This window comes from Sciurus vulgaris (genome assembly GCF_902686455.1).
Source record: "Sciurus vulgaris genome assembly, chromosome: 5".
NCBI classification, from domain to species: domain Eukaryota; kingdom Metazoa; phylum Chordata; class Mammalia; order Rodentia; family Sciuridae; genus Sciurus; species Sciurus vulgaris.
The window spans coordinates 67,636,563-67,663,973 of record NC_136465.1 but is presented as its reverse complement, the minus strand read 5'-3'; the positions used below and the strand labels follow the sequence as shown (position 1 = coordinate 67,663,973).

The 27,411-nt window shown below is 35.1% G+C and overlaps 1 protein-coding gene across 15 annotated transcripts in view; it reads right to left on the bottom strand.

The window, feature by feature from the left end:
* Positions 1-27,411, bottom strand: part of ERC1 (ELKS/RAB6-interacting/CAST family member 1) — a 633,143-nt gene that overhangs the window by 160,918 nt on the left and 444,814 nt on the right. For all 15 annotated transcript variants that reach the window (XM_079140313.1, XM_079140314.1, XM_079140318.1 and 12 more), the window contains one exon: positions 4,008-4,152. In XM_079140313.1, the coding sequence (XP_078996439.1) occupies positions 4,008-4,152 (145 nt within the window). The remainder of the gene's footprint in view (positions 1-4,007; positions 4,153-27,411) is intronic.

The window sequence follows — 27,411 nt, the reverse complement described above, 5'->3', positions numbered from 1 at the left end:
CATTCACAATAGCTTTGAAAAAAATAAAATACTTGGGAATCAATCTAACAAAAGAGGTGAAAGACCTCTACAATGAGAACTACAGAACACTAAAGAAAGAAATTAAAGAAAACCTTAGAAGATGGAAAGATCTCCCATGTTCTTGGATAGGAAGAACTAATATTGTCAAAATTGCCATACTACCAAAAGTGCTATACAGTGCAATTCCAATTAAAATCCCAATGATGTACCTTACAGAAATAGAGCAAGAAATCATGAAATTCATCTGGAAGAATAAGAAACCCAGAATAGCTAAAGCAATCCTTAACAGGAAGAGTGAAGCAGGGGGTATCGCAATTCCAGACCTTCAACTATACTACAAAGCAAGAGTAACAAAAACGGCATGGTATTGGCACCCAAATAGGTAGATCAATGGACCAGAATAGAGGACACGGACACAAATCCAAATAAATACAATTTTCTCAAACTAGACAAAGGTGTCAAAAATATGCAATGGAGAAAAGATAGCCTCTTCAACAAATGGTGCTGGGAAAACTGGAAATCCATATGTAACAGAATGAAATTAAACCCCTATCTCTCACCCTGCACAAAAATCAACTCACAATGGATCAATGATGTTGAAATCAGACCAGAGACCCTGCAGCTTACAGAAGAAAAAGTAGGTCCAAACCTTTAACTTGTTGGCTTAGGATCAGACTTCCTTAATAGGAATCCCCTAGCACAAGAAGTAAAAGCAAGAATCAATAACTGGGACAGATTCAAACTAAATAGCTTTCTCTCAGCAAAGGAAAACTATCAGTAATGCGAAGAGAGAGCCTACAGAGTGGGAGAAAATCTTTGCCACTCATACTTCAGATAGAGCACTAATTTCCAGAATCTATAAAGAACTCAAAAAACTCTATACCAAGAATACAAAAAACCCAATCAACAAATGGGCTAAGGATATGAACAGACACTTCACAGAAGAAGATCTACAAGCAATCAACAAACATATGAAAAAATGTTCAACATCTTTAGTAATAAGAGAAATGCAAATCAAAGCTACCCTAAGATTCCATCTCCTTCCAATTAGAATGGCGATTATCAAGAATACAAGCAACAACAGGTGTTGGCGAGGATGTGGGGAGAAAGGTACACTCATACATTGCTGGTGGGACTGCAAATTAGTGCAGCCACTCTGGAAAGCAGTGTGGAGATTTCTTAGAAATCTCTGAATGGAACCACCATTTGACCCAGCTATCCCACTCCTCGGCCTATACCCAAAGGACTTAAAATCAGCATACTACAGAGATACAGCCACAACAATGTTCATAGCTGCTCAATTCACAATAGCCAGATTATGGAACCAACATAGATGCCCCTCAACTGATGAATGGATAAAGAAACTGTGGTGTATATATATACAATGGAATATTACTCAGCCATAAAGAATAATAAAATCATGGCATTTGCAGGCAAATGGATGAAATTGGAGAATATCATGCTAAGTGAGATAAGCCAATCTCAAAAAATCAAAGGACAAATGATCTCACTGATAAGTGGATGATGACACATATAGGGGGTGGGAAGGGGGTGAGAATGGAGGAAGGAGGGACTCTATAGAGGGATAAGGGGGTGGGAGGGATGGGGGGGGAAATAACAGAATGAATCAAAAACTATTACCCTAGGTAAATGTATGATTACACAAATGGTATGCCTCTACTTCATGTACAAACAGAGAAACAACATGTATCTCATTTGTTTACAATAAAAATGAATTTTAAAAAATGTATGGAATACACAATATTAAAAAGTGGAAGACAATAAAATTGCAAATTACAGGGGAAAAGGGTAATCATCTGGAGTATTTATATGTGAGACCAAAGTTAAACTGTTACCAGCTTAGATGTTTTTCATAACTGTTAAAGATTTCTTATGTAAGCCCCAGAATATATTGTATGACAACTAATTCTAATGCAGAACAAAACTGTAGTTATAAATGACGCTGTCTAGATTTAAACCAAACTATCTAAGTTTGTGGACTTTAGTCAGTTTTAGAGTTGACTATTAAAAACAGAAAACAAAACCAAATCGGAATTTAGACTATTTTGACAAGTCAAATCTGCCAAAGATACCTCTATACAGAGCACATAGGCCTAAAGTCATATTTTAACAGTTAATACAATATGGAGGTCATAAAATTTTGGAGGTTAAAAGAATACAGTTAGGCATAGTGGTGCATGCCTGCAGTCCCAGCAACTTGAGAGGTAGAGGCAGGAGAACTGAGAGTTCAAGGCCAGCCTCAGCAACTTAGCAAGACCCTAAGCAACTTTGTGAGACCCTATCTCAAAGTAAAAAATGAAACGGGCTGTTGATGTGGCTCAGTGGTAATGCCCCTCAGGTTTAATCCCCAGTAACAACAACAAGAAGAAAAAACACAAGACTGAGAGAAAGGTCATATTGTGATAGCTACTGCGCTGTGGCTAAACAGATTGTATGAATGCCTTCCAGGGTTCTATCTGAGTTTATATTAAATCTAGTGTGGGTGCCTGGCAATCACAGAGGGGGCTTCTTCATGACTTACAGTCTGAACACACTGGTTGGCACCCACCACAGCACATCTGGAGTTTATTAGACAACCTTTAGTTTTTAATTATTTATTTTTTTCATCAGCCCTGGCCCTTTCCTCTGATGCAGGCTTTCCAAGTGCTGCTTTGCCATGAATGAGTCAAGGAGATAAGTTACCCTGGGGTGTGAGTCAATTGGGACCATATTAGAGAATGACCCCCAAATCTGTATGTTCCTTTTGCTTTACCTCTTTCTGAGGATAGGAATCACACATAAATGCAAGAGTTTATTAGGGAAGAGGCAGCTCTATTTACTGGAGAGCCTGGTCAGTGCTGACTGCTTCTCTGATAGGAAATGGTCTTTTAGATTGAGGCACATTCTTGCAATTCAAGAACTAGAAGCTTTAAATTAAAGAGGATATGATGCCATATCCTCTTTCCAAAAGGCCTCTCCTTTGTCCAAAAGTTAGTACATACACTCAGAAGAATTAAAGAACTAAAATGTCTTTGGCAAGACTTCTTTCTTCTCACTCATAGCATCCTAGATACATTGTTAAGAGGGCAACAATGTGAAATTTTCATATAAGGAAGATAGAAAGACCATAGGAAGGAGTCCTGAGAATTACAAACCATTCAGGGCATATAGTTAGAGAAAGACACTGCAATTTTTTTTTTTTTTTTCCCTTTTTGTTATACTGGGGATCCAACCCAGGGCCTTGTGCATGCTAAGCAGGCTCTCTACCACTGAGCCAGATCTCCAGTCTGTGGGAACTTTTTTAACTACTGTTTTCTAATGTTATAAGTCGTAGATTAATTTCCTTAATTTTCATCTCCCAAAAACATGAAAGACAAGTAATCAAAGTCCCTGTGAATGAGATACAGTACTCTGGTCTGCTAGGCATTCTATTCTATTTGACATGTTAGTGTGAAGATATTAAAGTTAAAGCAGGGAACTAGATTTTAAAACTTGGCTTTCTCCTTATTTTCAAAAGGGCAATCTTTTCCCCATTTTATAATTGTGATAAAATATACATAACATTACTATTTTAACCATTTTAAGTGTATGGGTCTATGAAATATATTAAGCATTAAATTTTGGAGGGTTTTAAGGCTGGAAAAGAAAAGGGTAAAACTCTATTTGTACTTTCAAAGACTACTCAACCTTGAATAAAAGAAATCTCTTAAATTCAAACGGGAAGAATTATACTAATTTCTCCAGTCACTGCATAAAATTAAGAAATATTCTCATGGAAGATTTATGATGTCTTCTAAACCAGCCCTATTACCAATAATACTCTTGGGAAAACAAGTCTCTAATTATGAAAATTAACTGAATACCATTATCAGATGTCTAATATGAAACACAAGACCCTGAAGTACACACTGGCAAGAACATGTGGAGAAAATGGTGTGAAAGCTGGTGTCCTGGTCCCCTCCCTGGGCCCCTCACATTACTAATACCTGCTGTTTGAGCTGCTGTACCAGGCGATCCTTCTCACGTTTAAGCGCAGCCACTTCCTCTTGGGTTTTTTTCTTAGAGGACGAAAGTTCTAAAAGAGCTATATTGGCATCTTTTTCACTAATGGCAGCCAGAAGAGCTTCTTGCCTGCAAAAGAAAGAAAATGCCAACATTTTGATTTAACCCTTGTTAACAATTCTTCGAAGTTACCGTTACCCCATTTTATGGGTGATAAAACCAAGGCTTAGAGAGTTTATGCAGCTTGCCTAAGTTCACACTCAGGGTAAATGGTACAACAGGAAACCTCATTCAGGTTTTTCTGACTCTAAATGTCTTTATCATGTTATATTGCTATATTAATTTAAGGCTTCCTACATGATGTTAAATGAAATAAGTTAGTCATAGAAGGACAAACATTTCATGATTTCTCTTACATGAGGTTATCTGTAATGGTCAAACTCATAGAATCAGAGTGTATCATAGAGATTGCCAGGGGCTAAAGGGAGGGAGAAATGGGGAATTGTGAATCAAGGCATAATGTCTCAATTTTATAGGATACACAATTCTCAGAGACCTGCTACAACATTTTCCTTGTAGTTAACAGTACTGTATTATACATTAAAAAACTTAACAGGGGTTGGGGTTGTAGTTCAGTGGTTGAGCCCTTGCCTAGCATGTGTGAGGCACTGGTTCGATTCTCAGCACCACATATAAATAAATAAAAAATAAAAGTCCGTTGATAACTAAAAAAACACCAAAAACTTAACAGGGTAGATTCCAAGGTTAAATATGCTTACCATAAAAAATTAAAAATTTAAAAATATATTTAACTTTTGGAAAAACTATATATATATTTTTTCTTTTGTGATGCTAGAGAATTATACCCAGGGCCTGGCATATGCTAGCAAGAACTCTACCACTGAACTACATTCCCAGCCTAATAATAATGACTTAGTATTTTATTTTCTTAAAAAAAAAAAAAAAAAAGAGTTCCTAGATATAACTGTGTTTAAACTTGAAAAATAAACACCATTAGTGACTTTATTTTGTTTAGAAAGAGTAGTCCTGTCAGGTATATGTGTCATCCATGTAACTCATTCATTTGATAATTCAATTGTAGCTTCCAGGCAAATTGAGACATTAACTGACACTGAAAACATTTACATGTATAAAATGTACAACAAATTGTTAACCTTAGTAAAGTGAATTTATTTTTTATTTATTTATTTTTACGGTGCTGGGGATCGAACCCACGGCCTTGTGCTTGTAAGGCAAGCACTCTACCGACTGAGCTATCTCCCCAGCCCAGTAAAGTGAATTTAGAAACACTATCATATGTCCTTGGGAAATCTGGAGATTGGTAATTCTTTAAATCTCATTAATGCAGTTAAGTTTAGAGTTGTAACTCTATTGGCAATGGTCCACACACTTTGAAACAGTAATTTAAACTTCACAGATTTCTGTTGGTTTGTCTACTAACTTTGTGGTTCATATCCAGAAGGAAAAGGAATGGACTTAGTAGTGAGGTAGACATAAGAAACTTGGGAAACAATCAGAATAAAGTTGGTGAACAATTTAGTCTCACAGTCTAAAATGTATTCTTCAATAACTCATCTTTTGTGTAAAAAGACAGATTTGATTTACATGAACTATAGTGGACTGAGCCTCCGACCTAAGGAAATGCTGAATCTGAGAATGCACTGCCCAAGTTTAGCTCTGCTTCTGTCTTTTGTTAAGATAACTGAACTTCAATAGCAGTCATATGGAAGAGTTTTAGTTAAGCCACAAACTGGGAGACTATCATTTGAATATTCTAAGGAATATTCTTTATTCTGGATGGGTAGATGTACAGAACTCTGAACAAGTGGAGGACATACATCAGCTTACATCATGGAAATGAAGATTTGTTTAACTATAACTAGTCTTTGCTGTTGGAAAAGAAGATCCTCATGGAATCCAGTATCACGTTCCACTGTCCCTACACTATGTAATTCTAAGAAAGGCAGATGGCTTACACCAGGAGGCTCCAGTCAACACCAAAGGGATAACGACATTCTAAATATAGCCACTGGCCACTTGAAAAAAATATGTTAAGTGGTGAAATGAGCTTAAAGGTGAAGGAGTTCAAGATGGTCTAACTATGCAGTTTCCTGTTACTTGCTGTCATCTGTTCCCTTTTGGGAAGCTCAAAGACTGACAAAGTTGAAATGAAAAAAGTGCTTTCTCAAAAACGGTGCTGAATTTCTTTGCACTAAGTCACAATCACACACGTAGTATCAGGCAAACAGAAGATGAATAAAAAAATTCATTCTGTCTAAATCTAGATATCTAGGTCAAGTCATCAACGCTTTTAATAAATGCCAAATACAAAAGTGAAAGGATATGAATTCTACTTTGGTACTTTGTTTAAGGAAAGTATTGTAATATGAAATAGTAAAAATTTATTCTATATTGTTGAAGCATCTTTACTAAATTCAAAAATCTTTCATAATGATATCATTGACTAGCTAGTGTATAGTATGGTACAGTTAATCTCTGGGGCAAATGTCAAATTTCCAAGAATATAATATGATACATAATATAACAGGTGATTATTTGTATTCCAAATTTCAAAATTTTAAAGGATGTATCTACCACTGGAGTCTAAGCCATTGGAACAATGACTTTCTAATGAGAAATAATTTGAAGGTTATATAATGTAATTCAAGTAGAGCTTTTATTATGTCATTGATGCTACTTATTTTCTTTCTTTTCTTTTTTTGTCATTGGACCTTTATTTCTTTCATTCATTCATTCATTCATTCATTCATTCATTTATTTATTTATTTATTTATATATATGTGGTGCTGAGAATCGAACCCAGGGCCTCACACGCCAGGCAAGCACTCTACCATTGAGCCACAACCATAGTCTGATGCTATTTATTTTGTACTGAGAAATGATAATTATGCTGTATACTGCACAGAATCAAACTTTTCCTCCTTATACCCATGATTCTCATCCTCTAAAAATCCCTAGCACATGATTATACTCTTTTCATTTGAAAACTATGTTGTTGATATGAATTTCTATAATTGTATATGCCTAGAAAGGCAACTCATAGTCAAGAGAATAAAGTATTTTGATTATATGCTGAACATACCGTATCAATTCTGAATAATGTCAATATCTCTTTTAGGCTTTCCTTTTATTTTTGGAAAGGAATGGAATTTATAGAATTGTTTTCTTGGTTACAAGTTTGGTAAATCTGAAATGAATATCACTGAAACCAAAGGAAAACCTGAATAAATCTTGTAGTTTTACTTGTTTTTAGTTAACTTACTTTTATTGTCAATTTTAGAGGTCACGCAACCAAGAAACAGACTCCTGTTAGCTTTACTATATATAACACATCTAACATATGGGTCATGATGGTGATAGTTGCCTATATTGTTTTCCAGGAACTTGGAGATACCTCAAACTAGTTGAAAACACTGACTCTTCACTTAGGTCTGTGCAGGTGTCCAATGCGTGACCTTATGACATCAGAGGGCCCCAAACTCCACCTTCAGGGAATGCTAATACTATCATTTGCTAAATATATGTCCTATGAAGAACCAAGAAGTTTGATTATGCAAGCACAGACCACAGATTAGTTCACCTTTCCTTATCTCCAATCACCTTTTCCCATGCCTCAGAATATCCTGTCCCATAGATAACCTAACCCTATCCTCAAGGAGGCAGATCTAAGAGTTGGGGGCTCTTGCCTTCTCACATTTGGCCACCTTGTGAATCAGCTCTTTCATTTTTGCAAAATTTGTCCTTTTTGTGATTAGCATACTGTGCAATGAGCATAAGAGGCCTCATTTGGTAACACTATCAGAGAGAACAAACTCTTAAAAACATTCTGGAAGATAGGCAAGGATGTAAAGTTAGTAAACACTAGAAGTCATAGCTCATAGCTCATATCTCATGGGAAATAAGAAAAATTGTTGATTTCCCAATACATTTGACTAAAAAGATCACATAGTATAGTTGAATTTACATGGTTAAGCTTTACACAGGACTCTCAAAAGTATCTAAACTCAAAATATTTGTTAAGAACACACACTACTTTTCAGAGGTAGTGAAATTCAAATTCGAAAAAAAATTGTAAAAAATCTTATTTTAGTAGCTACCTATACAATTATTTCTTTGTAAAAATATATTTTCTGATAAGATAATACACATGCATTAAAGAAAACTGAAAGACACAAAAATATTAAAGGAAATAAAAAATATAATAAGTAATTCCTTTGTAATCAGAGTCAATGGCTTGAGATCTAAAAGTCACCCATTTTAATACTGCTAAGGATACTTTAAAGAAATTGAACCTTACTTAATAGGGGCTAATCATCAACTCAGAGCTTTCCTAGCTGAAGACTATCTATAGAAAAAGGAGACTGGCTAGTGTAGCACATTCTGACTTTTTCCCCCATGAGCCTGAGGGAGTAATATGAGCACATAAAATGCAAAAGGTAATAAATGTATGTCAGAAGCCCAGAACAAAATAAAAACTTCACTGTTCTTCCTGCCAAATCACTCTTCTTGTTCTATTTGTGTCTTTTCCTTAGTTACAAAAAAAAAAAAAAAAAAGAAAGAAAAAAGAAAAGAAAAAAAATGTGGATATAAAACCTTTCAAGTGATTTCCTGTTAATGCATGAAGAACATATCATTATTACTAGCATAATGAGTAGGTAGCAACAGAAATCCAACTTTAGGTCATTACAACAGTCAATTCCTTCTATCCCTGGTGCTTTCAACTACCAGACTAGTTGAACCTGCCCTTTGACCTGCACATTTTAATAGAATCAAGATGGCTCTAAAAGCACTCTGCTTTGGGGTTTAAGCTGCAGAAACAATAGGACAACTTCTGTCCCCGTCCCCCTTCTGGGAAAAGTTCAGAAACTACAGCCAAATATCAAAGGCAAATGGGGCTCTAATTCCATCTGATAATTTCTGAATTCTTGAGAACACAACATTTGCCTTCAGAATATTGTCAATAAAAAGAGATTGTAATCAATGTTGGAATGAAGATGATTAACAATGCAGCAGTGTATCGAACTATGCAGGTTAATAAAGTTTACCATTCCCTCTTCCTCTAAGTAGGTATTTCAAATTGAATAGCTGTATAATCATGTATTATAAGTTCTATAATCCTGAAAGTATCAGGAAAAAGACCTGATGAAATGAGAATGTGATTAGCAGCTTAGATCATTTTAATGTCATGGACATGGCATGGTTTTATTTACTCCAACAGAGATTAAATCTAAAATCTAGATTCTCTTACAGATACATTAAATAAACATTTGATTTTGCTGCCTTCTTTATTTGATATGTAACCAATTAGTTATCTCGAGTGTGTAGTAAATTACCAGGACATTACTTCTACTATTACTACTACTGTTTAAAATTTTCTACTTTCCTTACAGAGGTTTCAGAGAGGATGGTAGATATACTATTTCATTTAAGCTCTATGAAAACCACAGCATGAGCTGTTATGGGCAAACCTGAAGGAAATGCCTGCTCTCTCAAATGTTGGTTCCTGTGCATCATATTATATCCCTCTAGGTCACCTTCTATTTAAATATCCAGAAATAGCTTTAATGTCAAAATTAAATTGACTTTTCCTTTCACCATCACATATAAACCTTTCAAGGTTAACAGAAACAACAAATTCCTGTTTCCCTAAGTGGACAACCTTTAAATTAATTTGATGTTTTCTTTGCTTCCCATGGTCAGTATTTAAGTTTTCCTGGTTCTTTCTTTCTAATAGTTTCTTTTCTCTCCCTCTTCCTCCCTCTTTCTTTCTTTGTGGTGCTGTGGATCACACTCCAGGCCTGTCACATGCTAGGCAAGTGTCTATTTTGAGACAGTCTCAAAAAAAAAAAAAAAAAAAATGCTTCAGGCAGAATTATTGCTTAGGCTGGCCTTGAACTTGCAACCCTCCTGATTCAGTTTCCCATGTAGCTGGGATTACAGAGGGTACCACTGGAACCCAGTGGTTTGTATGAGCCTGGGTCACAATAGTAGTAGTCATTACCACCCTTCTACACTGGGCTGATATTATTCTTTTTTTTTTTTTTTTTTTTTTTGGTATGAGAGGGATCGAACTCAGGGTTGCTTAAACACTGAGTCACATCCCAAGCCCTTTTTTGCATTTTATTTAGAGACAGGGTCTTGCTGAGTTGTTTAGGGCCTCACTAAGCTGCTGAGATTGGCTCTAAACTTGCAATCCTCCTGCCTCAGCCTCCTAAGTCACTGAGATTACAGGCATGCACTACTGTGCCCAGTTAGGATCATATTATCCTTAAAGCCTCCTCTCTTATATTCCCATCATTCAGTTCTGTCCTACTAAAGTCATTTTTTCAGGTCTTTTATCACATCAGATGCTTTAGCTTAACATTCAGAACCACCTATAATAATTTTTCAACCCATTTCTCACTGTTCTTATAAAATCTTCTCTGTCATAGAATGTCAACTAATTTTCATTTGGGTTCATGCTATGCTCTGTATTTCAGGGGCCTATAGCTTTGTCTCCTTAAAGATTTGGTTCTGCTCTTGACTAATTTCTCTCTTCAGGATTTCCTTTCAGCACTTTCACAGTTTGGATCATATTTCACAGGAAGTTACTCTATAAATGTCCTTCAATTCTTCTATATGTGCAAGGTCTGCTTCCCTAATTACAGTAATTTTATCTTATTTTTTTAATAATTTTTTAATGTTTCTAGGAACTTATTTGTCTTTTGATTTATTTAGTCATTAATTTTTTAATTTTAATTTTGAATTTATAACATATATAATTAACAGCCAAACATGGTGGTGGTGAATGCTTATAATCTTAACTACTTGGGAAGCTGAGGCAAGAGGATCACAGGTTGCAGGCAGCTTGGACAACTTAGTGAGACCCTGTCTCAAAAAAAAAAAAAAAATGCAAAGAGGACTGGGTATATACTTGAGTGGCAGAGTGCTTGCCTAGCATGTCTGCTCCTGAGTTTCATCTATAGTACTATACAAAAACAAAACAAAAAACAAAACATCCTCATAAAGCACAAAATTAACCATCTTTACCATTTAAAAATGAATGATTTAGGAGGGTTAAGTACATTTACATTATTGTACAACCAATCTCCCGAACTCTCTTAACCTTGTAAAATTGAAATCATACACGTTAATCATTGCAATCAATGTTCAAATGATGTTCAATGTTCCTCATTTTCCCTCCCCCAGCTCCTGGTAACCGCTATTCTGTTTTTTATGTCTATGAATTTGACTACTCTAAATACTCATATAAGTGGAATCATGTAGTATTTATCTTTTTGTAACTAGCTTATTTCATTTGACATAAAGTTTTTGAGATTCATCTATGTTGTAACATATAACAGAATCTTCTCTTTTTGTGGAGGCGGGGTACCTGGGATTGAACTCAGGGGCACTCTACCACTGAGCCACATCCCCAGCCCTATTTTGTATTTTATTAAGAGACAGGGTCTCACTGAGTTGCTTAGTGCCTTGCTTTTGCTGAGGTTGGCTTTAAACTCAAGATCCTCCTGCCTCAGCCTCCCACGCCACTGGGACTACAAGTATGTGCCACTGCGTCTGGAAGAATCTTCTCTTTTGATGTTGAATAATACTTCACTGCACAAACAGACCATGTTGTATTTATCCATTTGTTATTCATGGATGCTTGGGTTACTTCCAACTCTTAGTTTTTGTGAATAATGCTGCTATATTTAAAATTTAAAAAATATCTTCCTTATAGAGTTTCACTTCATGGTTCTGAAAACGAAGAGTTTTCAAATATTGTTTATTTTCTGCATTACATATACCTAAACTATTTATAATTTTTAAATTTTACTTTGGGTTGTACTATCTATATTCTTTAAATTCTGATAAAATTTGCCAGTCTTCTTTGTTTGCCCAAATCCTTCGCTTAAGGATAGCTGGAATTATAGACCCCATGAAGGCAGGATTTTTGTTTTGTTTACTAATATATTATAAGTGTCAAGAATAGTTCTGGGCATGGGTAGACTTTTAATAAATAAATAGATCTTGATCCAATAGCTCCTGCAATTCTGACTTCATTTCTACCTGTTTTGGTCGTATCCCTATATGTGTTTTTTTCACTTTCATTTATTTTGAAATTGTTCCACTGTAGTTTTAAAGTGTTATTATTATTATTTTAATCCAGTAGCATATAAAGCAAGTGAGCAGAGAGTTGATTAAGACATACCAAGGTTTGGGAAATGTGAAAGAAATCAAGACTGGAAAGAGAACACCAGCTTTGGCCAACTTACATTCCATTTAAAGAAAGAATTGCATTTTCTCTAACTAGAGAGATGATAATTAAAATATTAGGTTCAGTGCTAGATGCCACAATTCAAAGGGCAGTGAAAAAGTATATGGTAACCAAAGGAAGATGAGAGGGTGGCGTTATAAAGGGGCATGCTAATCCAAAATTTACTAAAATCTAGCAAAAAAAAATTGGTATAAAATGTTCTACAGATATGTTTTTCAAAAATTGAATACTGAAAACTAGTTTCAGTAGACAGCAAAAATGACACAAAGTGGGCAATCACAAAAATATAGATTTCAGTTTATAAAATGAACACCTAATGTACTAACACTTGATAGTAAGCAGAACTGGAAAGTCTAAAGAATTACTGAGCTTCCCATGAGTAGGTATTTAAAGAAATTATCATAGGTACTGTATGTTGATTGGTAATTTGTTTTTGAACTTTAAGATTTTAATGTAACTAATGAGGTCAAATGATAACAATAAGCATCAATGCATGGTATGGGTAGTTAAAGATGAAATAATATAGACAGGGAAATCATACTAGACTAAGGATGTAGGAACTGTGAAAGGCCCTAATTTGAATAGTACTAAAAAAGACAGAGAAGCCTGGTGTGGTCGTGCATCCCAGTGGCTTGGGAGGCTGAGGCAGGAGGATCACAAGTTCAAAGTCACCAGCAACTTAGCAAAGCCCTAAGCAACTCAGTAAAACTCTATCTCTAAATTAAAAAAATATACAAAAAAAAAAAAAAAAAAAAGCTAAGAATGTGGCTCAGTGGTAAAGAGCCTCGGGGTTCAGTCCCTAGTACCAAAAACTAAACAATCAGAAAGTGGCACAAGTTATGTGTGAGGAAACACTGTGTAATTGGATGAGAGGGTTTCTACAGGGTAACAGCGAAGAGACATCCTGAAATGGCATCTTCAAGTCATGGCAAGGCATGACATGGAATGGCAGGCTAAGGAATGAACACAGGCCATGGACTCCTGACAGGCAGACTCAAAAAGGCTATCCAAAGAATGATCTGATTCTTAAAATAATATTCAGAAGCATAAAAAATTCTAGAGGTGAAAAGCAAGGTTTTAGATTGAGCTGGAGGCCAAGAGGAGAGTTTAGAAGATTCTGGAAGCAGAAGTCCAGGACAGTACTGCTAGAGATATGAGTAGAAATCTTATATTACAGAAATTACTTCTAAAGAATGAAGAACAAAATGCTGCTGTCTGACTCTTGGATTCAATAGTCCCAGGTAGGAGTATAAGTGAAAAATTGATATTCCATTCAACAAATATTGCCACACAAAATACTATCAAACATGCTTTGATTGTGGGGAAAAAAATCTTTCAAATGTCACTAGATAAAGACTATTTGAGAGCAACTAATCCAATAGTATATGTGGGGGTTCTGCCTAGTATAACCTTCTTGTAGCATAGTGGCAAATTGTTTGCAGAGCACAATTTCTGAACCCTCTCATATCTTATATCTGTCTTCTTAAACACTGGAAAGGGACTAGAAATACACTGACAAGAGGAGTACAGGTTATGCCAATAAGGACTGACTTCCATTTCCCAGAAGTCCTTGAAAAACAACTGCTGGTAATTATAACTCAGTAAATGAGGCTGATTGGAAAAAATTTGGTGTGGAAAATATGTATTCATGTTTTCCTTCACTTTTGCTGAAAATGAGCATGGTAATGTATCTAGTGCACTGCAGATTATGGCAAGCTTGTAAAAGTCAGTTTTATTGTGATACACATACTTCTGTTATGAAGCTTCTACCTGTTCCCCAGACTGGTCAAATCTTGTTAGGAAAACAAGTTTATACCTGCTCCATTTATATAAAAATATAAAAATTAAAAATTAAATGTAATCTAATCCAAAAAGACAGAAGGCCAACAATGCAGATGGGAAATGAGAGAATGACTGGAAGGGGGTCCCAGAGAACTCCTTGGAATTATATTCTAGCTTGATTATGGTGGCAGTTACTCTGATGTATGCATTTATCAAACTCACCAAATTGTAAGCTTAAAAGGTATCCATTTTATTGTATGTACACTGTACCTCAATAAAATCAATTTTAAGATTATAAAGATTTTCTGAACGAAGAATTTTTTAACATAGCAAACATGATAATTATAAGCACATATTTTTTATTGTGATAAAATATACATAACACGAAATTTATCACTTTAATCTTTGTGTGTGTGTGTGTGTGTATTGCTGGGGATCAAATGCTAGGTAGGCAAGGTTCCGCAACTGAGGTACATTCCCAGCCCCATTTTAACCATTTTTAAGTGTATGGTTTAATGGCATTAAGTATAGCCACAATGTTGCACAACTTTAACCCCCATCCATCTCTGCAGCTTTTTCATTATCCCTAACAAAAATTCATACCTATTTAACTTCTCCTTCTCTCCCTGCACCTAGTAATTACCATTGTACTTTTTATCTCTATAAATTTGACTATTTTAGGTTCCTCATATAAGTGGAACAATATAGCATTTTTTTTTACCTAGCTTATTTCACTTAGCATAATGTCTAAAAGTACAATCAGTTTTATGCTCCCATGTTTAAGCAACCTTGATACAAAAAGCTTTATATGTATTTTTCTCCAAGTCTTTTCGAAGTTATGTACTATATGCTCAAATAACAAGACAACACAAAACAAAAGAGAAGAAGGAGGAGGAGGAGGAAAGAGGAGGAAGAACAGAATAAAGAAAAAAGGAAAAGAAAATAAAAATAAGTTTCTAGAAATCCATGATTCCACTTAGCTGTTGTTAGACTAAGAAGGAGGAAAGCGAGATCAGATGAACTGGAGAAGCACTGGACTCAGCACATAGTGGCAGGTTCTTAGGAGTTCTGATATCCTTCCTTATCAAGTTTTATTGAAAAACACAATGTATGACCGTAGCTTCTATGCTGGTAAACTGGATACTATATGATGTGGAATCTCTGTGAATAACTTGTTTTCTGCTACTTAATTTATCATTTATAGTCATATTGAAAAGACAGCTTAAGAAACTGGAGATGATATTTATAGAGTTCTAGAATTTGATTAATATTCAAGGATACAAAAGTATGTCTAATCTATAGGGCAGCAGGACAACAACACCTGAAGATGTACTAGTAACAGAACAAAACAACCTGGAGATAAAAGGCTACAACAAAGAAAGAAATGCACGGAAAACAGAATGGCTTTCTTTTAAGAAGCACTAGGCGTCAAGTGTTCTTCCATGAACATTAATTCTACTCTTTCCTCCCTTACTGCTTTGATTAGGTGATAGGTATTAATGCCACCCTAAAACTTTGTGTTTCCTTTTTTTTATTGTTTGTGATACCAGGGACAGGGCCCTGGCATGTCAGAAAAGGGCTATACCATTGAGTCACACACCCTAGTTGCATCCTCAAGCCTTTAGTGGATAGTCATGGTCTGATAAATGCAATACCATGATGGCCCAATGTTCCACGCTTATTGAAGGCACTTTCATGAAAACTAATTTTATGAGATTTTTGTTCCATATTCCTAACTGTAGAATCTGCATTCCAGCTTCATAGGAAACTAGGTTTATAGATCTGAATTTTGTTTCTAGCGTTTTGTTTATTTTGTTTCAAGATGAAGGCAGCAGCAGGGGTTTGGATATTTAAGAACAGTTCCATTTTAGAACTTCCCTCAAAAGGTGAGAGTGGAATCCAAAACTCATTTTACTGAATCTCAGATTCCTACAAACTGTTAATTAGTCAAATACAAACAGGCACCTTTTTCCAGACCAGAGACTGAAACAGCATAACCTCAATTTACCTGGTCTGTGTTTTGAGTACTTTCCCTTACCTTTCATGGCCAGTTTTTAAAGCCTACGTTTACTTCCTTGATGAAGTCTTCTGTTCATTCATTCATTCATTCATTCATTCATTCATTCATTCTCTCATTCTCTCTCTCTCTCTCTGGTATTGTGATTGAACCTGGTAGCACTTCACAACTGAGCTACATCCCTTTTAAAAATTTTGACACAGAGTATAACTTGCTGAAGCTGGCCTTGAACTTGTAATATTCCTGCCTCAGCTTCTCAAGTTGCTGGGATTACAAGCTTGCAACCATCATGCCCAGCAGATGAAGTTTTCTTAAGTTATTCTGCTTCTGGTATCTTACTTGTCTAACCACAAACAACCTTACTATCTGTACCATATTTATTTGGAAGAGAAGAAAGTGTTTCAAACAAACCAAGATTCTATATTAATAGAATCCAATGACAGTGTGTCAGAAGAAAAGTCAGAAAGGGAGTTCAGAATATACTTAATTAAAATGACTTGTGAAGCAAAGGATGAGATAAGAGAGCAAATGCAGGCAATGAATGATCACTCCAATAAAACAGTTGAAAGAGCAACGGCAGGAGGCAAAAGATCATTTCAATAAAGAGAGATTCTGAAAAAAACCAAACAAATTGTTGAAATGAAGGAAACAATAAATCAAATAAAAAACTCAATGGAAAGCATAACCAACAGACTAGATCACTTGGAAGACAGAACCTCAGACAATGAAGACAAAATATTTAATCTTGAAAATAAACTTGACCAAACAGAGAAGACGGTGAGAAATCATGAACAGTACCTCCAAGAATTATGGGATATCATGTAAAGACCAAATTTAAGAATTACTGGGATTGAGGAAGGCACAGAGATACAAACCAAAGGAATGAACAACCTATTCAATGAAATAATATCAGAAAATTTCCCAAACCTGAAGAATGAAATGGAAAATCAACTACAAGAGGCTTACGGAATACCAAATGCACAAAGTTACAATAGATCCACACTAAGGCATATTATAATGAAAATGACTAACATATAAAATAAAGATAGGATTTTAAAGGCTATGAGAGAAAAGCATCAGATTACATATAGGGGAAACCAATTCAGCCCAGATCCCAAAAGCTAGAAGGGCCTGGAACAACATATTTCAAGCTCTGAAAGAACATGTTGTCAACCAAGAATCTTATACTCACAAAACTAACCTTCAGATTTGAAGATGAAATAAAATCCTTCCATGATAAACAAAAGTTAAAATAATTTACAAACAGAAAGCCTGTGCTACAGAACATTCTCAGCAAAATATTTCATGAGGAAATGAAAAACAATAATGTAGGTCAGCAAAGGGAGGAACTACCCTACAGAAAAAGCCAATCAAAAAAGAAAGCAAGTCAAGTTAAAAACTAAAAATAAGCCAAAATAACTGGGAATATGAAATCATATCTCAATAATGACCCTGAATGTTAATGGCCTAAACTCATCAATCAAAATTTCTGTGTATCAAAAGGGTTGTGGGCTGGGGAGATAGCTCAGCTGGTAGAGTGCTTGCCTCGAAATTGCAATCACAAGGCCCTGAGTTCGATCCCCAGTACCGCAAAAAAAAAAAAAAAAGGTTGTGATTTTGTAATTTACATGTTAGGAAGAATAGCTCTTTATGATATGAGCTATAAATATCTCCCTTAGTTGTATTTTTTAAAAGTTTGTTTATGATGCTTCTTTCCATAAAAAATTGATTTTTATGTAACACAAAGTACCAGTGAAATAATTTATGACTTGGGGATTTTGAGTCATGAAAGGTTAGATAGTTCTTGCTAACTCCAGATTTTTAAAGAAAAAAATTTCAAGTTTTCTTCTTATTATTTAATGGTTGTGTTATTTAAAAAATATCTTTGGTACATCCATATGTATCATGGTATATGAGGTAAGACAGGGATATTACTTTACTTATCCCTATAACATTTACTGACTACTTCTTTTTCCCAGTGATTTGAAATGATGTCCTCTTTGCACATTCAATTTCTATATGTATCTGAGTGTACTTTTGGGCATTCTGTTTTGCTAATAGACCAGTATGATACTCTTAAATTAGTCAGGCTTTTAAAAATGCCTTAATGTGTTTTAGTGCTGGTCCCATTCTATGTTTATTTTTTTTCACTAAATTTAGCATCAGGTGATATAGCTTTTCAATGAGGTTTTGTTAAATTTAACAATTAATTTACACAATAATATGGCCCTTCTATTTGTAGAAAGACTATTTTTTTGCCTTCAGTGGTATTTTAATTTTTATTTTTAATAGGTCTAGCATTTTTATTCACATATTAATGTATTTTTGTTACTGTAATGCATGAAATCTTTTCTTCCATTAAATCTTCCAAAAGATTGTTTGAATATATGTAAACTACTGATTTTTATATGTTGATTTTGTACTTGGTAATCTAATTGAGCTATCTTAGTGTTTGTAATAGCTGTTAATAAAATATCTTGAATCTTCAAAAGTAAAAAAGAAGTAATTATAGTTGCACATGAGTCAGTTACCAGAATATTTTAGTGCAGCATATTTACATAATAATAAATTGGAAACACAAATAGACCAATAGGTGACTGGCCAAATACTATTATAATACCACTACATAGTGGTTTCCTATGGAATCATTAAAATTATATAGTGTAAGAATACTTAATATAAAAAAATGAAACACTGTTCAAAGGGAAAAGCAAGTCACAAAATACTGTAATAGTGTGATCCTATGAATGTAAAAGAAAAATTGTATGTGTGCATTTGTATGCATTTCTGTGTGTAACTTATAAACTGAATAAAGATGATACATTTTGAAAAATGAAAAAAAAAAAAAAAAAGATATGGAGGAAGGCGTATGGAGCTTCCATGCACACTCTGGGTATACCACAGTTAAAAAACTTCCACATGATCAGCTATTTGGAAGGTCCTACTGCCAAAATTCATCCATTAATTTTTGTTTGTTAGTTTGTTTTTGGTGTGTTGAGGATAGAACCCAGGGCTTTGTGCATGCCAGGTAAGTAAGTATTCTTCCACCAAGCTACACCCCTGACCCTGTGTTGAAATTTAATTGCCACTGTAACAACATTTACAGGTGGTACCTTTACATGCAGATTAGGACAGGAGGGCTTTGACCTTATGATTAGATTAATGCTTTTTTCCCAAAGGTAGTGGGTTTGTTATCGCAGGAGTAGGTTTCTTATAAGAAGTTTCTTTTGTGCCTCTCTCTTCCTCTCCATTTTCTTTTCACTTCTTTCCTCTTTGTCTTTTGCCATGGGCTGATGCAGCAATAAGGCCCTAACCAGCTCCTGGTCCTTGATCTTGGACTTTCTAGTCTCTAGAACATGAGCCAGTAAATTTCTGTTCATTATAAACCGCCCAGTTTGTAATATTCTATTATAGAAGCACAAAATGGACTAAGACAGGGTCCTAGACTTTGTTCTTTATGTAGTCATAGTTCCAGTGAGCTCTGTTGGGTATAGAAGCGATTCAAGGATTCTACTTAATGTCAACTTATTTCCAGAGAACAGTCATAAAAATAAAGCATGTTTTATTTGATCTAAAATGATTGGCTATTTAGGCCTCCACCATGTCATAATAACCCAACTCGTCTGAATAGGGAAAGTGCCTCTATTAACCATATTTCCACACAGAGATACAGAAAGACCTATAGAAAGGGGCTCTCTTACCCCCTCCTGGTAAAAAAAAAAAAAAAAAAAAAAAAAAAAAAATTTAACAGAAATTAAAAAAAAATTTTTTTAGTTGTTGATGGACCTTTATTTAATTTATTTATGTGTGGTGCTAAGAACTGAACCCAGTGCCTCATACATGCTAACCAAGTGCTCTACCACTGAGTCACAACCCTAGCCTCCAGAAAACTTTTTAACAGAAAACACCACCAATTCAGTAAAGAGTCTACTACAGTTTGTCTCCTCCCAAATTCATAGTGATTTTTTTTAGGAAGTGGGGAGCTTAATCACTGAGCCCTATCCTCAATCCTTTGTTTGTTTTTTGAGACAGGCTCTTCCTAAGTTGCTTAGGGCCTTGCTAAATTGCTATGCCTGGCTTTGAACTTGCAAGCCTCCTGCCTCAGCCTCCTGAGACTCTGGGATTACAGCCATGACCCACTGTGCCCAGCTTCTTGGGCAAAAATTTTTAGGTCTCTAATATAGTACTAATGGCAATTTAGAATTTCTGATTTCAAGGTGGCAGAGCAAAGTACTATCAGCTCCCTTCTCCTCCAGAAAATCACTCCCCTAGAATAACAAAAAACAGAAACAAACTGTTGACATAAGATTTATGTTATGTTGAATGATAATACAATAAAAGAGAAAATGGCTAAGGAAATTATTACTGACTTAGTACATGAAAATCAAACAGAGTGCCTACAAAGAGAAATGCCTATAAGAAGAAAGTAGATTTACTTTGCAGAACCCAAAAAAGATTAAGGAATGATTAGATCAATAGTTGTGGAAAGTAGTATAGCTTATTACATTGTATTGGATTTGCTTTACAATGGCAGGTCAAATGTGAAAGAAATTATTCAAAATGGAAGTCTGGGCTCTACTCCTGAACTACTGAATCTGAATTTTTGGGACAGACATCTATAATCTGAAGAAGTGCTCTAGGTTATTTGGAGACCCACAGTTTTATAGGAAGATAAACTAATTTAAATGGTTAATAGTAAAAAAATATTAAGTATTCCTGATTCCCCACATCCTTGTAAAGACTGAACTTTTAGCATTTGAACTTACTCTTCCTAATTCAATAAGTACATAAAAAATCTTCCAATTCTATAGTAAAAATGATCAAATTTATTTTAAACTCACATTCTGAAGAAAATACAGACACTCAAAATACTGACTATTACTTGACTTTAGAAATACCATGCAGCAGTGATTATAGTCTGCTTCTATCCAACAGATTATCTGAAACAACTTCAAGAGAACATCTTACAATATATGCATGGGCAAATTTCCACTTATCTTTGTAACAAGGACTATCATAAGAGAAATAAACCAACTTAGGATCTTACGCTTTTTACAAATCTGCCTTTAAAACAGCTGGCAAACCAAGGGAGTTTCTGTTGGAGATTTACTCAAATCCAATCAAAATCCCCAGTGAATTATGTCTTAAATCCACAGACCTGTGTTGGAGATCTGTGGGCAGCAAAGATTAGTATGTGTCTCAAGAGACAAGCTAAGTGGTGTGTTCATGGTAACATCTGGGGATAGTCTGCATAAAAAAATTTACACTGGCCTTTTTTTTTGTGTTGTCTTTGCCGTTTTACAACCCTATGTCCTTTATGCCTCATGTGTGATTATATAACATGAGCAGAAATTTTTAGAATATAATCTCAAATGAAGATGTAGTCCCTTCAAAATAAGATACACCTGTTATCATATATGAATATTTTTGGGATACACCATTTATCTTGCCCTCTTTCTTTAGGAAGTCTGTTTCCAAAGGAAAATAAAGTCTTCTTACATTGTTTCTCAGAACTCAGTCTCCAGAATGCCTCCATTTACATCAATGTCTGCTTTAAGAATTATTGAATGCTTTCAGCGATTAATCCCTGTACTTTGTCACTGTCCCATTGTTTACTTAACCTTTTCCAGTCTTAGATGGATAACATGTCCATACCAGCTGTCCACACGGTGCTACTGAGGGGGCTTGCAAGCTTTTTCTTTAGCTTGCATTGCATTCCAAATCTATTTGCTATGACATTTGCTAGAAGAATGCTAGTGGTGTCATGGCATGCAGTTTTCCACTTCCTAGCACAATCGAGTGCTGTGTCTTGATCTCACAAGATAGCTAACATTATATGGAACATCTTAGCTCTGGATTTGTTCTACACTACCTGGAAAAAATGTGGGGCTATTTCCAAGTGTAAATACCCCAGATCTTCTTCAAGCTGTACAGAGAGCATATAAAAGCTGTAGGGAAAAATACATGATTTGCTGGGGTATGTGGAGAGAGGAATGATAACACAGGGACTGCTGAGATACTGGGGGTGACCAAAAACAAACCATGTAATTCATCTTCTGGTATTAATGATTCAGTAATTACATAATTCACCCGCTATCAATTTGCTGGTAAAAATGATCAGAACTACTCATAAGTTATGGATGAGATACCTGATGAAGAAATTACGTGGGGATGGGCCAGAGACTATACTTGAATTAGGTAGATGAGTTGTTATTTTTATCAACTGGGACAACTCTGTTTTCCCTGCATCCTCCTGTAACTTCTAGCTGCTTTTCAAATGTAAGACGTAATTCTCAAAGAATGCTTACTACACCTATTTTTCATTTTCATAAGTAACTATAAGGGATACACTGTTAGGTATAAAAAAATGGGAAATGCAGGATCTTATGATAAAAGTTTTTTCCATTAGGGAAAATATGCTCAAAAACAGTAAAGCAATAATCTTTGCCATCTGTTGAGTCATACCTTTACTTCTCAAACATACAGGAAAATGACAAAAATATTATTTCAGAGGCTAGAGGTTTCAGTCAGTACTAGAGGATTTGCCCATAATGTGCAAGGCCCTGGTTCAATAACCAGCACCAAAAGAAAAAAAAAAGTTCAAACAGGTTTGAATTTTACTACATGCAAACTACAATTTTTTAAAAAAAGTTTTAGATTTGTGCTTACTTCTTAACAAAAGTAGTAAATACATTAGCCCTACAGAAACAAGTATCTGTTATTTCTGATATTTCATATATGACTTTTGGGCTCTTCTTCCTTTTGACTAAATAACGCATCTACCTTAGAGCACCTGTATTTTGTCTTATGTTACAGCCACATACATGTTTTTACCATTTCTGAAAGCTGACTGATGGCACATTGACTTCATTGTGTCTGCTTTCTATTCAGCTATCTGGGACTAGGTTGTAGCACCTTACTGGTGCCTTCCTCATGGGGTGAATTCAGTTTTTCAATGTGTCATTCTGTCTGTGACCAGTTAGCTCAGCTGATCCAAGTAAGAGTAATAAAAATATAATGCTTTCTCTGGGTATTTTCAGTCTTCTCCACAGTTCAAATTTCACCTCTAGCACTACAGATCAGTAGTTCTCAAAAATGCATTCTACAGAAGTACAGCAAGATAATAACAAATACTCCATGAAAAAAAGATTTCCATGGTCAAACATGTTTGAGGAACACTTGCCTTAATTGCACTGCTGCAGAACATAGAAGAGTTTTTGTTTTTTATGGTATAAGTTATATATCTTTAATAGGAGGCTCTATTTTAAAGCAGGGATCAGCAAATTACTGCATATGGCCAAATCTGGCCCACTGCTTGTTTATGGACAGCCTAAGAGTAAAGAATGGTTTAACATTTTTAAATGGTTAAAAAAATAAAAAAAATTTTGTGTCACAAAATAATACATAATGATATTTTGTAAAGATGGTATGACATTTAAATTTTAGTGTTCATAAGTAAAATTTTAATGGAACACAAACATGCTTATCTGTTTACATATTTCTGTGGCTGCTTTACTATTACAACAGATTTGAGTAGTGAGAAACTCAATGAATGGTCCCCAAAGCCCAATACATTTACAATCTGACCCTTTACTGAAAAACTTTTCTAATCCTACTACAAAGCACTTTCCAAATTTAACTGACCATGGAACTCTTCTCTTCTCTCTCTTTTTCCCCCTGGGTGAAAGGTCAATTAATGCTCTTAGGGATAGATACTAACATTCCAAGAAAACAGTTTGGAAAGTAAGTGATTTTAAAGCTAAGTCAATGGTTCCTTAAGAGAACGGTACCAGACTGCTTTGGTCAGCCTTGTGTGCTGTGACCAAAAAAACCTGACAAGAACAATTAGAGGAAAAGTTTATTTGGCTCATAGTTTCAGAGGTCTCAGTCCATAAAGGGCCAACCCCTTACCTCTGGCCCAAGAGGAGGCAGGATATCATGGCAGATGAATGTGGTAGAGGAAAGCAGCCCAGGACATGGCAACAGGAAGCAGAGAGAGCTCCCTTCATCAGGAACAAAATATAAAACCCAAAGGCATGCCCTCAGTGATTTCCTACCTCCTCCACCAAATCCTACCTGCCTGTAGTTACCACCCAGTTAATCCATATCAGTGGGTTAATCCACTGATCGGGTTCACTAATCAATTCATGTATGAAAATTCTTGCATGATAGCACATGAGTTTTTAGGGGACACCTCATATCTCAACTATACACAGAATATGAATGAAGTGGTGAAAATTCACTCTATTACTTCAGTAAAACTATGATAGAGCCAGATGACTCTACTAGGTATCTTGGATAGATTAAGTAATTCAAACCTTATCTCAAGATTATGAATTTGAGAGAGGAGTTTCTAGTTGGCTGTGTACTGATGGGCCTGAAGTTTGCCAGAGTTAAAGCTGAACGTAGGAATTATCAGCACAGAAGGTAACTGAAATCACAGTAGTGCAGGAGATCACCAAGGTAAGAGGGGCACATACTGGTGGAAGAAAAGTCAGTAAAGAATGGGGGAATAGTCTTAGAGATACAAGAAAACAAGGAGAGAATAGTTTTTTGGAAGACAAAATCTCAGTAAGAGATGGTTAAGACAGAATGCAAATTTTCCATTGGACTCAGTTTTTCCACAGTTACTTGGAAGCCACATTCAAAAGGGCAGGCAGCAGAGGAGTGAGTGTACAGCAGTGAAAAAGTGGAAAGAGACTACATAATAGTCTTTTGGGATCCCAAAGAACAAAACTAATCAAATGTTCGTAGCATAATGAGAGGCCATATAGATAAAATCCATTTATGAAAATCATTGCTTGATTTTGTTCTACTGCATTCCAGCCATGTGGCCCTCCAGACTCTGCTTAAACACATTTAATGAGATGGAACCTTAAGCTGTCTCAAAGAAGCTAAGACTAGCTCTGATGAACTAACTCTCAGAAAATTACTTTACATAATAGACCCTGAAAGCTGTGTCTTTGTAGCTTCTGTAGTTCTATCCCTTTAGGATACATAAAGAAACTTAATCATTCTTCCAAATGACTGTCCTTTGAATATTTGGAAATTCTATTGTTTCCTTAGTGTTATGTAAGTATTTCTCAAAACTTTGATCAAAGTGCTTTGGCTTAATTTAGCTCTTCCTTAAGCTCAAAGGCAATGAATAAAAGTCTTAAAGAGCTGAGAGACATGTATGAATGGGACCCTGATGAACTGACATGTTGATTAATTTGTAAGATAGCAAATTTGGCTAGATATTTTCATATATAAAGACCATTCTTTAAAAAAAAATCTCAATTAAATACATTGGACCGCCTGCCTGGATTATTTTGGTAAACAAAGTTAAGTTTTGAGACACTATACAAAGAGTACAAACAATAAATATGAATCTTTCATGGCCTTTTCATGATTAGACTGATTTTAGGAAATTTTATAGAGATCAAGCTATAACACCATCTCTTTTGTAAAGCTTATTATTTTACTTGTCCAAACATGCTTCTGGATAGGAAGACTTGATTGCTTCTTATACCCTGGAATTTTATCACAATGGGAACAAGAAGTTGATTGAATATACAAGATTAAATCACACTTAAATCTATATTTAAAAAAAAAAAGGAATTTCCAACTTTAAGCAGTCTTCTTCTAGAGTAAGTACCCATTGTATTGCACGGGACATAATGAATATATATTTGTATGTCCTTTGTTGTTGTTTGTTTGATTTTTGTTTTGTGGTGTGGAGGTAGAACCCAGGGCTTCATGTATGCCAGGCAAGTACTCTACGACTGAGTTATATCTCCAGTCCTACTTGTATGTACTTTCAAAGAAACAAAAAGAAAGACGAGTGGAAAGAACAAAGTAAAAACAAGTGTTACAGTCTCTAAAAAATAAGATAATTTCTAATTGAGCATATTATTTTCTCAAAATTTTATAACCATTAACTGAATATATGAGTGCACTTGAGGACACCTGCTTAAAGATCTAAGACTGAAAGTATATGAGAATAATATATTATTTGGGAATTTAGTCACAGATTTCAATGTGGTTTCTGGATTAAGATGAATTCTGCTGAAAGGGAAATGAGGAAAAAAACTCCATTTGCAATAGCCTCAAAAGAAAATAAAATAAACTACTTGGGCATCAATCTAACCAAAGAGGTAAAAGATCAATACAATGAAAACTACAAAACATTGAAGAAAGAAATTAAGGAAGACCTTAGAAGATGGAAAGATCTGCCATGTTCTTGGATAGGCAGAATTAATATTGTCAAAATGGCCATACTACCAAAAGTGCAATACAGATTCAATGCAATTCCAATTAAAATCCCAATGATGTACCTCACAGAAATAGAGCAAGCAATCATGAAATTCATCTGGAAGAATAAGAAACCCAGAATAGCTAAAGCAATCCTTAGCAGGAAGAACGAAACAGGGGGTATCGCAATACCAGAACTTCAACATACTACAAAGCAATATTAACAAAAACGGCATGGTATTGGCACCAAAATACACAGGTAGATCAATGGTACAGAATAGAGGACACGGACACAAACCCAAATAAATACAATTTTCTCATACTAGACAAAGGGGCCAAAAATATGCAATGGAGAAAAGATAGCCTCTTCAACAAATGGTGCTGGGAAAACTGGAAATCCATATGCAACAGAATGAAACTAAACCCCTATCTCTCACCCTGCACAAAACTCAACTCACAATGGATCAAGGACCTTGAAATCAGACCAGAGACCCTGCATCTTTTTTCCCTTTCTTTTTTTTTTTTTTATTATTTAAACAAACGGGATACATGTTGTTTCTCTATTTGTACATGGAGTCAAGGCATACCATTTGTGTAATCATAAATTTATATGGGGCAATGTTGTTTGATTCATTCTGTTATTTTTTTCCCTTCCCCCCCAATCCTCCAACCCCTCTTTTCTCTCTATACAGTCCTTCCTTCCTCCATTCTCACCACCCTTCTTATCCCTAATCCTAAACCTAACCCTAACCCTAACGCTAACCCCTCCTACCCCCCATTATATGTCCTCATCCGCTTATCAGCGAGATCATTCATCCTTTAGTTTTTTGAGATTGGCTTATCTCACTTAACATTATATTCTCCAATTTCATCCATTTGCCTGCAAATGCCATAATTTTATCATTCTTTATAGCTGAGTAATATTCCATGGTATATATATATATATATATATATATATATATATATATATATATATATATATATATATACCACAGTTTCTTTATCCATTCATCAACTGAAGGGCATCTAGGTTGGTTCCATAGTCTGGCTATTGTGA